General features: G+C 39.3%; 1 protein-coding gene across 5 annotated transcripts in view; it reads left to right on the top strand.

The window, feature by feature from the left end:
• The window catches only part of LOC127409876 (AT-rich interactive domain-containing protein 1B-like), a 178,445-nt gene that overhangs the window by 38,069 nt on the left and 124,387 nt on the right, over window positions 1–15,989 (top strand). For 3 of the 5 annotated variants that reach the window (XM_051644796.1, XM_051644799.1, XM_051644798.1), the window contains exon 3: window positions 4,074–4,214. In XM_051644796.1, coding sequence (XP_051500756.1) covers window positions 4,074–4,214 — 141 coding nt within the window. The remainder of the gene's footprint in view (window positions 1–4,073; window positions 4,215–15,989) is intronic. The other 2 variants (XM_051644797.1, XM_051644800.1) reach the window with 1 other exon arrangement.

A 15,989-nucleotide genomic window follows, 5' to 3' on the forward strand; every position in this document is an offset into this window, starting at 1 on the left:
TCAGCATGTGCGCTCTGACCGGTCTGTGGCTACGCAGCCCCATACGCACCTATCATGGCTAGCATTAAGTTTTTCAGCAATTTGTGCTACAGCATCTCTTCTGTGGGATCGGACCAGACGGGCAGCCTTCGCTCCCCACGCCCATCAGTGAGCCTTGGGTGCCCATGACCCTGTCACCGGTTCACCGGTTGTCCTACCTTGGACCACTTTTGGTAGGTACTAACCACTGCATACCAGGAACACCCCACAAGACCTGCCATTTTGGAGATGCTCTGACCTAGTCATCTAGCCATCACAATTTGGCCCTTGTCAAAGTCGCTCAGATCCTTACGCTTGCCCATATTTTACTGCTTCCAACACATGAAATTCAAGAACTGACTGTTCACATGCTGCCTAATATATCCCACCCCTTGACAGGTGCCATTGTAACAAGATAATAAATGTTATTCACTTCACCTGTCAGTGGTTTTAATGCTGTGGCTGATTAGTGTATATAAACGGGTATAAACCTGTTAACTGTACATGCGAATGGTGTTGTACCACGTCTCTGTAAGCAATTGATGCGATAAAACTATCTCTCCTGTTTATAATCAACAAAGCTGTCTTCATTGCAAGCATGCAACAGAGCAAGAAATTTTGTCGCTTCCTCATAATACAGCAAGAAAGGTAGAAACTGCAAATATGCTTTGTGTAATGCTACTATCTGTAGAGTGAAGAGAAACACTTAAAACAGACTTATGATGAACAGACATCATCCTGAAGACCTGTTACACCTCTCATCTCTCTAAAGCTCCATCTGATGTATGCATCCGAGCTATTTTCTCTGCCACATGAATCAGTCAGATTTAATAAGTGTACCAATATACATAAATAAAAATATTATTATAATATTAATACTATAACATTAATAGAATACATAAAATGAAAATATATGATCAATCTTTAATATACCTATCTGTTTTTAATATACATCATAACAGATTTAGTAGCAAGGTTCTCTCAGGATGTTATCTGTTAACATTTCAATGCATTTTTTTATTGAAATTAATTGTCAATATTAAACAGCCATTTTTAATGCCACTGGCGAGAACTGATTTGAAGAGATAATTTACCCAAAAATGAAAATTTGGTAACCCTTTACAATAAGGTTCCATTTGTTTACGTTAGTTAACTACATCAGTTAACATGAACTTACAATGAACAATATTTTACATCATTTATTCATCTTAGTAAATGTTAATTCCAACATATATTGGTAAAGTTTTAAAATAAAAATATGCTGTATATGTTAACATTAGTTAATGCACTTTGAACTAACATTGAATAATCATATTTTTTTTAGTAACTAACATTGACAAAAATTAATAAATGCTATAAAAATATATTGTTCATTGTTAGTTGATGATAGCTAATGCATTATGTAATGTTAATGAATGGAACCTTATTGTAAATAATTACCAAAAATTCTGACATCATTACTCGCCCTCTTTTTGTTTTAAGCCCATCTAACTTTCTATCTTCCGTGCAACTAATAAGTAGATGTTAGGCAGAATGTTAGTTTCAGTCACCATTCACTTTTATTGCATGGAAAAAAAGATGCAGTGACAATGAATTGTGACTGTGACTAACATTCTGCCAAAAATCACATTTGTATACAGGCTTGAGGTTGAGTGATAATTTAACCGTCTTTCTGGACTGTGCTCTTAATGTGATTCCCACTAGCTGTAATGATGGTGATGGAGGCTTTTCTTTTTTCTTTCTTTCGCCCCTTTTTTTTTATCTCCGGACAAGTGAATGACCAGTTTACTTGTCAGAAGGACATGCACATGGCAATGCTTAATGTTGAGCCCTGCAATGCAATTATGTGAAATTAAAATGACAGTAAGCTGGCCAACTTCAGTAAATTGGCTCAATGCTCTCTCCATTTTACACAAATGTGGGGACGCAAAAGTTACACAATTTGCGATATACACAAAAATCTGTATGGAAACGCCTCGTGGGCAGATTTCTTTTGCGCTAAACCAAAACTTATGTGAAAATGTTTTTCTTTTTTTTTTAAAGAATGACATCATGACGCACACCATTTTATCGGTAAAAGGCCATTTGAATGGAAACGAGCAGGAGACAGCTATTTTCACAAAAAAATTGTTTACGCATTTTCACTTTGTCAATAACAGAACAGCGCAAAAAGTGGATGGAAACTTAGTTAATGTGTGAAAAAAAAATCCTGTGCTGGGTAGATTACTTCTGTATTGTAATTGGGTACTGATTATAAAAATTCCAATCAGTACCATAATCTCACAGATTACATTTTTGTGGTAATCTAATCTGATTACTAGGATTACTTTCAACCTAACAATTGTATTTGATGTCACTTTATTTGAGTAGGATAATCTTGTACCATTTTAACATACAAATACAAAGAGGAAGGAAAATTGAATCATGTGTGGTGAGAGATCAGTCCAATTAAATTTGATAATCAACGTCACAAAAACGGCCTCAAAGTTATCACTAAAGCAAAAGTGCATTTATTTACATCTTTTAAGCAGAGTACAAAAGCAAATCACGAAACTAAAATGAATGCAACTGGATTACATTGTGAATATGAAATGACGTGCACTTGGGCATTTTGATGCATTTGATGCAAAAAAACCCGTCCCAACACATAGTGACACATGGTTATATTACACAAAGTGTACTAATGTATATGTATCATACAGTATTTGACCATTATCAAATTCAAATAATAATTCAGATGTGTTCATCAGGAGTCCCAATTCACCTGCTTAAACTAGCCCTTAAAGTGTGCACAGTTTTTGTGATGGAAAAGTGCACTTTTTAGTGTGTATCAAAAAAGTGTGCAAGTATTGGGACATACTGTCACGTCATTAAATCGCGTCTTGAAACCAAAGACCCTTCATTCGCATTATTATGTGTATCCTGTCACTGTAACTCACCTGTCAATCATCCTGTTACAGTTATCATGACCTGCACGTTCTTCATTTCATTTTTACTATCATTAATTTATCATTCTTTATTGCATTTCATTTACAATTCCCTATAATGATTCCTTCCTTATTGGAGAAGAAACAGCGTTAAAGATCTGTTCTAGGGTGTTTCGTATTGATAGCCGCAGATGTTTTGATTATGCATGTAGTAAAGTTTAGTTATGCAAATCAAACTTGTCTCTTTTCCTATCATTATCTCTTCTCAATGTGTAACGTTTACAATGTGGTGCAGATGAAATATAACACAGATAACAGTTATATTTAAAGTTAAAGATGTGATCTTATGTTGCATCATCAACTAAAGGAAAAATCTGAATGACAGAACACTTGAATGACATTGTGCTGGATCACTTTATTTATTGTTTTTATATTTCCTTTGGCAGTCTCTTGAAAGAGAATCTGACCTCCGCTATATTTCAGTGATACAATAAATGACACAAATAAAATGAGAACAGACAATTGTGTTCATTTGGTTCATTTTCTGTTTGTGATAATACCATTTTAATTCGAAATGGTGCGCTGACACTTTTCCATAAAGATTATTATAAGCTCTTAAGAATACACAAGAGCGTCCACAGTAAGCAGTACAAATACAGTAGATGGACATAAAAGAATTCAGGATGGTGAAATAAGGATTATTAATCCCTCATACCCTTTTCTGATCAATGTAAATTGAGCCACTGGATCGTTCGCAATTTAAAGAGCCGATCAGCATCTTCGTCTGACAGCGAGAGCGAAGTAGTTTCTCTTCACAGCGTTCAACCAAACCTAATGTAATGGTAATGTTGTTTTATGTTGTAAAAACATTATGAAGAGATGGTGCGCCATCGGTCTCACCGCCATTTTTCAATTTTTCAAGTATGTCAATTGTAATTCTGAAGCAAGCGGTCAAACTCCTTTTCCGTCTAGCAAAGGATAGTGGGCAATATTAGCCGATAGAGTGTTCAAAATTAATAATCACGTAATCGTGTTTACAGTTTCAAGGAAATAATCTGCAATTATGATTTTTGTCATAATCATATAATCCTGGTATGCAAGTCTCATGCATCTCCTGGTGTCTTTCAGCAGATGCCAGCGCAGTACGGTCCACAGGGGATGGGGGGGTACTGCCAGCAGGGTCAGCCCCCATACTTCAGTCCCCCACAGCAGCAGTCTGTGGCCCCCTCTCAACCCCCCTACATGCAGCAGCGGGGTCCAGCACAGCAGGTGAGCATTCAGGCTACTTAATGGGTCCTTGTCTTGTGTTTCTCATCTGAAGATCAAGTCTTAGATTTAGAATTTTTGGCACATATTTTAAAAAATATTTGTAAAATAAAATCCACTCATTTGCACTGCAATTATCTGACTTCTTGGAGCGTAGGTTGATTTTTGCTGGTGTTGTCGTGTTGTTGGTTGCAAAAATCTTGCTGGTGAAAAAACTTCAATGTGATATCAGCTTTTGGATCATGTGTCCATTATGCAAAAAACAAACAAAAAAACACTCTTGTTACTGTAATACAGTACTGAAAACCCAATGTTTTTTTTGTTTTTTCAGCATAAATTAAAGGCAGTACAACCAATGCTATCATATTTACTACACAATTTATATAATATATGATAAAAAAAAAAATTGATAAATACATTTGTATTGAACATGGTGTAAATAGTTTGGTCCCACTTTATGGAGTAGTCTTTAACTACTATGTACTTAAGCATTTGATACAGTGTACTTATTATGTACATACGTCTTGTTGCATTGTACTTAACCCAACCCTTACCCTAAAACCTAACTCTAACCCCTAACCCTAACCCTAACCCTTACTCCTAAACCTACCTGTACCTCAACGTCAGTAGCAGCAATTATGAATCTTGTGAGAATTTTGCAGAACAACATGTAGTTACACAGTAAATACATTGTATTGTGTGTATTTTAATGTTAGTACATAGTAGTTAAAGACACCTGATATAAAGTTTGACCAAAAGTTTTTGTAGTTTTCATCTGTGATTCACATCATTTTGTTGGTCTTGGTCAGTCTTGGTGTGAACAGGTCTTTAGTATGGAATGGAGATTATATATATATATATATATATATATATATATATATATATATATATATAAAGGTTATACTTCACAAAATTATCAGCGCCACCCATTTTTCTCTCTCACACACATTGTTGAGTATCTAGAGAAATAAAAATACCCACAGCTTTTCTCTTTCCGTTTTGCAGTACAAGCAGCTTGTGCATAACAGCCTGCAACACACACACACACACACACACACACACACACAAGTATGAAGATGGCAGTAATAAGAAACTGGCCTTGAGTGGATCTCTCATGGGTTTGTGTGTAATATCAGTGAGGACATCTCATATTGCTATCAGACTCTTCTGTTTATTCCCTGGACCTTAAAGGCAATATTTTCATTTTCTCTTATATGACACTGAGGTTAATCAAGAAAAACTGTTTCATTTTCTTGCTCTGTGCGGTTGCTTCCAGTGTCTCCAACAGGAGAGATTGTGAAGTGGAGGAATACAGGAAGAAAGGTCAGTAATATACAGGTCTAAATGTTGGTGGGAACTTTACTACACTGCTTAAGATATGTAGTAGGAATGTGCCGATACTGGTATCGTTATAGGTTCAAATGCTGCGCTCATGTAGGCTACTTGTACTCGTAAAAATGCTCCAATACCAAAAACCGATACATCTGACGTATGAATGTAATTGCATAAACATTCAGTGCACAAATTAAAATCACTATATGTCCTAGGAGTAGGAGTTGATAGACTCCTCCACTTCATTTATTTTTTTATCAGGACAGTGTCAAGATTCAGGACCATTGCCATTAGGGGCCAGTGACTTCCCAAGTGACATTATGTGAACCCCCAAAATTGCATAAGGGGAAAATCAATGGAATTATAAAAATCCTCATTCATTTTCATTTGAATATAGCTTGCTCAATCTACTGATCGAGTGTCCGATTGCTGCTTCATGATAAAGCTGAAGTTTTTCTGTAATTGCTGGTCTAAGATCAGTTTCTTCCACCCAAACCCTTAAAGGTGCACTCAGTAATTTTTTCTTCATTAAAAAAGTTTTACTTCTAAAGGAATTAATTGTAATTTTAAAACATATGTATAAAATCATGAACACTGTCATGAGATGAAGACTCCAGTCAAATCAGTAGCCTTATAAAATCTGTTTTATTACTACATTGGGAGGGTCCCCTCATGGGTGCTGCCATGTTTGGATCACATGACCAAGTGTGTCTCAGTAACCACCCTGTTATTGGACACTTTAATGGTGCTTTCACACTTGCACTTTTGGTGCGCACCTAGAGTCAAATGACATCAAAGATCGGTTTGTTTGGATAATGTGAACGCTGTTTTCCAAACTCGGGTGCACACCCGGGTCCACTTGAAAAGGTGGTTTGGGGAACAGTTCATGTGAACTCTGGTATGGTTCACTGCTAATATGAATGCAACGGTATCAAATCACAGATGTGAACCACTTGTGATGATGTATAATTTGCGTCTTTGCAGACTCGCGATCGCAATTATTATGGTATAATGCATTTCTCAAACCTGCTCGTGTCTAAATACTCGCAGGGCTCGCAGCAGACAAACGCTAATATTCATCACATCGTTCAATGCATCTGCGAGAGACAAACACAAGTGTTCTTCTGTGCATGGCAAGTTTTCATGGTAAATCCAAAGAGACAAACTTGTAACACTTCACTTAACACAGGGACGACATCTCGAGTTGTTGCCTAGTTACAATGGTAAACAGCTGCCGCTCATACGCACGTTGATGACGTAATCAGACCGCAGTTCGGACCCAAATAATATGATTATTTGGCAGGCAGCGGGAGGGGGAGAAAACAAACTCGGGTTCATTCCAAGCAATCGAACCAAGTGTGAAAGCACCCTAAATCATAAATGAAATAAATCATGACTTACTGTGAATAGTGAGTTTCTATAATGGCAACGTTAACTGAAAACTATTGTGTTTGAATAATGCTGCATCCATGCCGCTAGGTGTCAGTGTAAGTCCAAGATGAGATGCATATAAAAATTACTGAGCGTACCTTTAACTATTAATGGGATGGGAAAAGATGACCACTAAAAGCTATACTCATCTTTAACCATATATCTTGCTGTGTGTATACGCAAAGAATAAGTTATAATTGTTTAAAATAATTTTACAATATTATGTCGAACAAATTTTGAATAAGTAGTGCAGTACGTGAAATAAAAAGTTTTATAAAATGATGATAGCATTAACAGAAATTTGTCCAAGTTGTATACCCACAATTACCATTCTTAATTTATATTTTAATGTAATTATGAAATGTATTTTCTCTTGATAGTTTTATCAGCGCACTTTTAGTATAACTGTTCAAATTAGTCCACTTTAGAGACATTGTGCAACGACAATAACATCATTCCCTAGTTGCGGCCTATATCCAGTTTCAAGGGGGGAAATAACAAGAAACAGGCTGAATAGAAAATAATTTATTTAATCATCAAATAGAAACTGGGGAGGTGCGAAAAATTATTAATCCATAAACAAATTGTTAGCAGCATATGGGAGAGCATATGCTTACACATACACCAATAAAACCAGCATCCATTTACTGCCCCAACCACTGCCCCATGCTTTGATGCAGTACTACAGAGTTTCGAATGTTTCATCTTTTGAAGTTTGTCAGACACCCTCTCTTTCTTTTGCATGCACGCATATTATCGTTCACTCAAACGCACATGAATGAGTGTTCCACCTACTGTTCGTAAAGACACAGAGTCAAACAAAAGTTGATTCCTATACTAGAGGTACCTATACTCGACTCCCCATCACTAGTGCTGCACGCTTCAAAGTGAATGTGTGAAGCTGGCTGGTCATACCCTGCAAACACAACATCATGTCATTAGGGATGTGCAAATCTACTCATTTTCAAAATCAACTAGTTGGTAGGCTGTTTGAGCGACTAGTCGGTGTTAACGATAAAAATGTATTAATAGGCTCCATTATGGTCATGTGACCCCGATCTGACACGTTTCATAGGGAAATACGGACGCTAAGCGTAGCACTTCAACATGGTAACTAACGGATATTCAACAAATAAAAGGGCTAAATAACTATAACATCTTATTGCACAAATCTTTCAAAGTAAGAAATAAGAAAGGTTCCAGTGAAGAATGGCACAAAACTGCTTATGCGCATCCTGAATGCAGAATGACAGGCTTCATATTAAACAGAGATCTTGGGAGTCTCAAGGCAATCTTCACTGCACAGTCAAAAGTGCAGAACTGCAAGATAAAATTGCTTGCACACATCTAGTTCACAACATCAAGCAGTTTAACCTTTTTTTTATTGCAACTATTTATTTAAGCTGTGTCTGACAGAATCAGCAAAATACTTTCATTTCTCCAAAGCACCTAAAAAATCGGGAACATTACTCACAGCAGAGGATTTAACCAGTGTCGGATCAGGATGAGTTAATTAGGGGGGCATTTGACATTTCTAGGGGGGCACACATTCACATTACCATAACTGTAGCTACTGTAACGTGACTAAAATGACTGGCGGTGTTTAGAGATGTCGTCATTAAACGGTTTCACCATTAACCGCGACTGAAAATGGCATGGTTAAGACAAGAAATGTTTTATTTACACGTGGCAAAAATACTATATATGTAATACATTTTTAATACAAAGGAGTTTTTCGTTGTAAGCCTAAAAGTGAAGATCTCTTGCGCTTGTGCCTGGCTGGTTACTGGCTGTTGCTATGGTTACGGATGGAGGCTGCAGCTGTGTCTAGTTTCGAAGGCTACGTGCTAGCTAGGATGCGTCCTTTGAAGGCAGCGGTATACCGAGCGTCCTCCTTTAAACAAGCCTCGTTTAAACGAGACGTCCTTCATAGGACAAAAGAAAACAGAACTTATCATGGTTGCTATGACAGCATGCCAACAAAGTCCCTTTGGAAAGGATGCATGAGGTACATTTTAGGAGAGTTATAATGATGTAGAGAAAAAAGAAGATTTTACAGGTGTACTTTTAGTCTATAATACTTTATTTTAATTATATATTACTATAATTATACATGTTGTATACTCTGCACCCATCTACTAAGGTACTTCAACTTGGGAATTTACATTACTTGCGTTTGTTTGAACATCATATTTTTAAGCAAATTGGTGACATTTTTTTCAGACAAATGATATTAATTTCCGTTGAAGCAAAGAATTGTGGGTTGTGAGTGCCCACGAAGGATACACCTCATGCATCCTCCGAATTCCCGTGAAAGAAGGTCGCATTCGAAGGCTGAATTCGGTGTGTCCTACTCGCGTTTCCGAAATGAGACAGCCTCAATTACGTATGCGGCTCACAAATTGGACTTCTGGATGATGCAGCCTTCGAAACGAGACACAGCTGCGTGTTGCGGACTGAACGTGCACTTTCAGTTCATGTGAAACTGCACCTTAAACACACAAACTCCATAATATAAGAAAGGAATTAAATCTGCCAGTCTCATAACCATAAAATGGATTTAAATCATCTGTTTAGGAGCATTTGAATAACTGACTGAAAATGATCGTATGTAATACAGAGTCACAGAAGTCAAATAAAGGTACACATCGTACAAATGGGACAGGATGTACCACAAGTTGTACAACAACAAACTAGAGAGTTTATTATTTTTGGCTGTGGTGCTTTTAAAGGGATGAATTGAAAGATGGAGTTTTTTTGTAATATTTAATCGCTGTGCATTTAAGTGTAGTTACTTTCAGCATGATAAACTTTGAGAATTTGCGTCTCTATTCATCCTCATTATTTAAAGCATTGCTTGTGTTCAGTTAAACACATTGAACGATCAATTTATGTTCCTGTTATTATGCGTAGTCCACGTGTTTATTTGTGAGATGTTGTGGACAAATTAAAGAACAGTATTTTTATGGAGTGTGTTGCTGATTCTTTGGTGGGTTGTTTGACAGACATCAAATTTCTTTAATAAAATGTTGCTGAAGAAAAACCTGTGGGATGCCGTAAAGTAGGCCTACATGTTGCACACCTCTATTCACCTAAAATAAACTTTTGAAGCGACTCCAAGCTTTCCAGTTAAATTGAAGCACAGTATTCTGCGACAGGGATGCAGATAAGCGGTGTTGCCCTATGTTGGAGCGTCACATTTATTATAAAGTTCCTCTGTGTTAAAAAGCACATTATATTTAATTTTCTCCCAAAACACTAAATAGCATCAAAAACTACCACCGGACTTTCCTTAACAACTGATGATTATGCTCCTATACACAGATGAGCTCTTCATGATATCTCTTAGTCTTGGTAATTAACGATGCGTTTAAATCTTTCCAAACTCCAAGCAAACACTTGTTGATATAAAAGAATATATCAAATCAATCACGTAGTGCATCTACATGTACAGACTGATCAATTAATAAAAGAATGTAGGTCCCCATTCCAGCTAACAGATCAACTGACAATATTTGAAGAGCAACTCCATCCTCCACTTCTTCATTGAGTGCAAATATACAGTATGTCCTTCATTCTTTTACTTTAATTTGGGTTCTATTTCATTGTTCCAGACCGCCAGAGACTGTTAAAACATAGTGGAAGGTGTCGTGTGCTTGCGCATCATATCGAGAAACTTGCATTGATTTTGTCACACGTGACCCTGATCGATGACGTTTAGGAAGGTACAGTATATCCGTTTCCGTTCACGTCATGGTCGGCCTCTTTGTCGTTCTCAAGAGATCTCGTTCGAACGTGTACAGCTCTTGGGCTAGGAAATTGCTCCCCACTATAGCTGTGTCTCAAGAAGCACAGTATATCGGATTTAATCATCGGATTAACACATCAGAATTATTCACGGATTCAGACACCAGACTGAAGTATTGAACCGCATGGATCAAGCGCTAGAGGACCCATTGGTTATCCATGTTTTTTCATTAGCAGCTTTCACTAACCAGCGGTATTGAGGTGAGTGTTTTTGTCAGGAACAGGGTTCTTACTGATACCACTCTGTAGCGTTAACTGTTGTTTTTATACGGTTACAATATATTGCCTGACGGACACTCACTGGTGGACCAGAGCGTCATTCAGTGTACGTGTGGTTACTGTGAAAACTGTGTTAATGTACTTACTCGCTATCAGCGCCTCTTTGTAGCTGTTTGGATCCATATTTTGGCATTTCATTATTAACCCATTGGTTTACCAGAGTTATCCATTTATTATATAGGTGAGCAATGGCTGCTTCATGCTCCCTCTGTTCATGCCCAATGGATTTTATGGATGGCCATATCCAATGTACTACCTGTTTAGGCATCAACACCTTAGAGAGGCCTTAATAGATCCCTACCCTAAGTGTAGTTTAATGGCTTTGGAGGTAAGGCAGCATCGACTTGCTAAGTTGGACCCTGATTTTCAGAATATTTCAACCAAGACCACAACTCAACAGATTAGCAGTAAGTGTCCAGCTAGTAAGGCTGAAGGGCCTTCAAAGAAAAACTGCACTTCCTCTGCTACAGTAGCTCACCAAGTGTTTGAGCTTACAAACACAGTTCAGGGTATTCAAGCCTTATTGGCGGCCGAGGGGATGAGAGCACGTACATCTGCCTCTTCCTTGTCCTGGTGTGAGCTGGTGTCCAGTTTTTCCAGGGAGGGGCTGGACACTGTGTCCCTAATAGCCTGGGACTCACTGGTTACAGCTGAGCAGGACCATTATCCCTTTTTGGATGACACAGCTACAGCATTGGAGAGGCATTACAGACAACAGGTGGCTCCTTGACATACTCGAGCAGGGCTACTGTCTTCAGTTCCATCACAGATCCCCACTATGCACAAGTACTCGACCCACAGTGGTTCAGGACCCCCTCCAGGCTCTTGCCCTATTTGCGGAGGTCCAGAACCTGTTAAAGAAGGGTGCGATAGAACCAATAAACTCCCAGATTCATCCCGGGGGATTTAATTCAAAATACTTTCTTGTCCGCAAGAAGGATGGAGCCTCAGACGCCTAAACAGGAGCCTCAAACATCTTCTGTTTTTCATGCTGCGTGTGGCAGATGTTTTGCGTGCTGTCAAGCCCGGCATGTGGTTCACCTCTGTGGATTTGAAGGATCCATACTTTCACATCACCATTGCACCTCATCACAGTAGGTTTCTTCAGTTTACATTTCAGGACAAGACATACCAGTATCGCATCCTCCCATTCAGGCTGTCTCTTTCTCCCCGGGTATTCACACAGTGCATTCAGGCAGCACTGCACCCCCTGCAGCGGGAGGGCATGTTGATTCTCCTGTACTTGGACGACTGGCTGCTGTGCGCAAGATCGCCACCGCAGGCTGCCAACAATACACAGCACCTGCTAGAGCATGTCACTGCCTTAGGGCTGAAGGTGAACCTACTGAAAAGTTGCCTTATTCCTTGCCAGTCTATGTGCTTCCTGGGCATGCATCTGGACTCCAGATCAATGAAGGCTACTCTCACAGCACACAGGAGACAGACTGTATGGAGAGCCATAGCAAAATTCCAGGTTCAATGCAGACTACTTTACATCAAGTTCTTAGGGCTGGCTGGCCTTCTCACAGCAGCCTCGTCGGTCATCTTTCTAGGGCTTTTACACCTTCGCTCGTTCCAGCGTTGTCCAATAGCCAGGTGCTTGTCAGCAATTGGCTTACCCTAATTTGAGTCACAACCAGCTGTTCTGCTTCCCTGATGCTTTGGAGGCAGGACAGGTTTCTTCAAAGGGGTGTACAGATGGGACAGCCCCAGCACGCAGGGAGGTGGTAACAACAGATGCCTCCCTCCTGGGATGGGGAGGACTATGGCAACATCGGGGCATACAGGGCAGGTGGACTCCACAGCTAAGGACCTCTCACATCAACCTTTTAGAGCTGTGGGCAGTATTTCTCACCCTGAGACACTTCAAACAGCAGCAGTCAGGAAGACATTTACTGGTGCGGACAGACAACACTACAGTTGTATTCCTAATCAATCACAAGGGCAGAACAAGGTCTCTACCTTGCCTTCAGCTGACACGAGTACTGCTGCTGTAGATCAGAGCAGCGCACATTCCCGGTCACTGCAACAGCGTGACGAATTCACTCTCCCATTTTGGTCCAAGGCCGGGGGAGTGGTGTCTACACAGAGCGGTTGTCCAGTTAATTTGGGAAATTTACAGGACAGCATCAGTAGACCTCTCTGCCAGCAGGGTGATGACACAATGTCCACTGTGGTTTGCAGCACAGGAGGAGCATGGTTTGTTAGGTCAGGATGCCCTGGCTCACGACTGGCCAGATCTCCTTCTATATGGTTTTTCTCCCTTTCAGCTTCTATGGGCCATCCTGAGACATGTGCAGGAGAGGCGCCACAGGCTCATCCTAGTAGCCCCATGTTGGGCAGCAATGCCTTGGTTCAGCCTTCTGTTAGCTCTCATGACTGGTCCACCACAAACGTTGCCGGTTCGGAGGGACCTGTTATCACAGATGAATGGAGCGCTTTGGTACCCTTCCCCGGACAGGTTGAAGCTGTGCGTCTGGCCCCTGGGGTTGAGCAGTTGCTCACAAAATGTTTGTCAGGAGTGAGGAACACTGTCATGAATGCCAGAGCTCCATCAACACGTCTCATGTATGCCAGTAAGTGGAAACTCTTTGTTTCATGGTGTACAGATCGGGCTCATTTCTTAAGGGAGCTATGTGCCTTAATCTACCGGTGCGCATAGCACACACTCAGTGGGACCTGCAGGTGGTACTTGATAGCCTGTGTTCAGCAACTTATGAGCCTATTGAGCAGGCTGATATTAAGAGTCTTTCTTTGAAGACTGCTTTTCTCTTGGCTATAACATCAACGAGAAGGGTCAGCGAGCTATATGCCCTCTCAGTAAGTCCACAATGTCTCAGGTTGGGGCCCAAGGATAACCAGGTTACACTCTGGCTGAACCCAGCTTTTCAACCGAAGGCATTGTCAGTCCAGTTTGCGAACCACCCTATTCATCTTGCTGCGTTTCGACATGATAACAGTGCCTCCCGTGTAGCCCTGTGTCCAGTACAAATGCTGCAACAATGGCGTCATGGCATACTACTGATCAGTTGTTTATTCGTTTTGGTGCCTATCGGAAAGGTGCACCTTTGTCCAAGCAACGTCTAGCTCATTGGGTGGTGGGCACCATTTCCAATGCATATCATTCAGTGGGCCATACAGTTCCAACATATGTTAGGTGCCATTCAGCTGTGGCTACTTCATGGGCAGCACTGTGTGGCATGCCCCTCTCTGACATACAGTATGTGTGGCAGCCACATGGGTGTCACCCTGCACATTCACAAGATTTAACAGACTAAATATGGCATCTGTTCCTTCAGTCAGCTCTGCTGTACTTCCAGGCGGAGTCTAGGTTGTATACTGCATATCGTTCTCGTGACTTGGATGTATTCTTCTTTCACTATGTTTTAACCGTCTACTGGCGTAACCATGGTTCTATGAAAAGTGGATGTCTGCCAGTGTCTCTGGTCACTCGGACTACAAGAATGACTACAGAGACGACCATGATGTGGACAGAAACAGATATAGCTTCCTACACGTTATCGGTCAGGGTCACATGTGACGAAATCAGTGCGAGGTTCTTGATATGATGCGCGAGCGCACGACTCCTTCCACTAGGTTTTAACTGTCTCTGGTGGTCTTCCACTATTCATAGAACCACGGCTACCCCAGTAAGCAATGTTTCATTGATATTTGGCTAAATTTCACTTTGTTCATCTGTCGCATTAACCACAACCAGGCTTGATGATGTAGGCCTACTGACATGATACGGAAAGCTTGGCTTGAAAGCTCACCTCAGCAAATTATTGTTTATTAATGTGGAAGGAGGCAAACATAATTTCACTGTATTCGGACACATTTTAGGTGGAAACAATTGATGTTGCTTCATTTGAAACTAAACTTTTTTTATTGTTCAGTTAAATTTTCTATTTTTTTTTTTTTTTCATTTAGTTATTTTACTGATTTATTAATTGTACAAAGAAATATATGCACATATTGTGTCTATTAAGCAGAATAAAATATGTGAAAGATATACAGTTTTGTCAAATTTAACAGTCTGGCTGGGGGGGCACAGTGGTCTAACTGGGGGGTGGGGGGTGCATGGCCTTGTGCAAGCTGATATTTTTTTTTACTTATTATCTGTTACCCAGCACATATATTAAAAATGTCATAATTAAGGACATTAAAAAGACATAATTATGAAATGTCATTAAGGCAAAAATAATGAGAGTGACAGAACATTTGTCTTTATGAAAAACTTAAATTCAAAGGTTATTCAAAACATGTTTTGTGACATCAACTTGTGTTCATCATCCACTCCATAAATACAAATTTTTTCATTTGCAGGCTTTGAATTAAACTAAAGTTTTATTTTAGAATAAAAGTATGCCTTTATTCGAAAAGAACACAGTGGGAATTATTAGGCAGCATTAATTGGGGAACACAAGGGAATTTATTAGGCTTACTCCTAATAGGAAAACTGGTGTTTTCTATATGTTGAAGCACAGACAAAGTAACGTAAACAAACTATTGTAGAAATGATGTGGGTTTTGTTAAACTTTATAGAGGTAATGGTTTATTTATATTTCAATTATTATTATTATTATCATTATTATTATTATTTAACATTTACATTTGTCTTTATGATCTTAATTCTCCACCTTGTATCTACTTGCATCATGGCAAATGGGACCGGTGGTTGAAGTTGCTGATGGTAAATGTTTGGATTTGGGGAGGTGGTTATTGAAAAAAATTTTTTACCACTTGTTTTTTTAATTGCTTTTTCATTTCATTTGAAGTGTAATATGAATTTAGAAATATTGTTGGTTTAATTTTCCCATGTTTCAATAAATGAATTTCCACGGCCTAACCTGGAAGGCTGACACACAAGCAATAGTTGAATAAAACAACTATTCATATAGCATTTACCTAAATTTAACTTAAAATTCA

The sequence above is a fragment of the Myxocyprinus asiaticus genome, chromosome 19 (genome assembly GCF_019703515.2).
Source record: "Myxocyprinus asiaticus isolate MX2 ecotype Aquarium Trade chromosome 19, UBuf_Myxa_2, whole genome shotgun sequence".
In the NCBI taxonomy this organism is placed as follows: Eukaryota; Metazoa; Chordata; class Actinopteri; order Cypriniformes; family Catostomidae; genus Myxocyprinus; species Myxocyprinus asiaticus.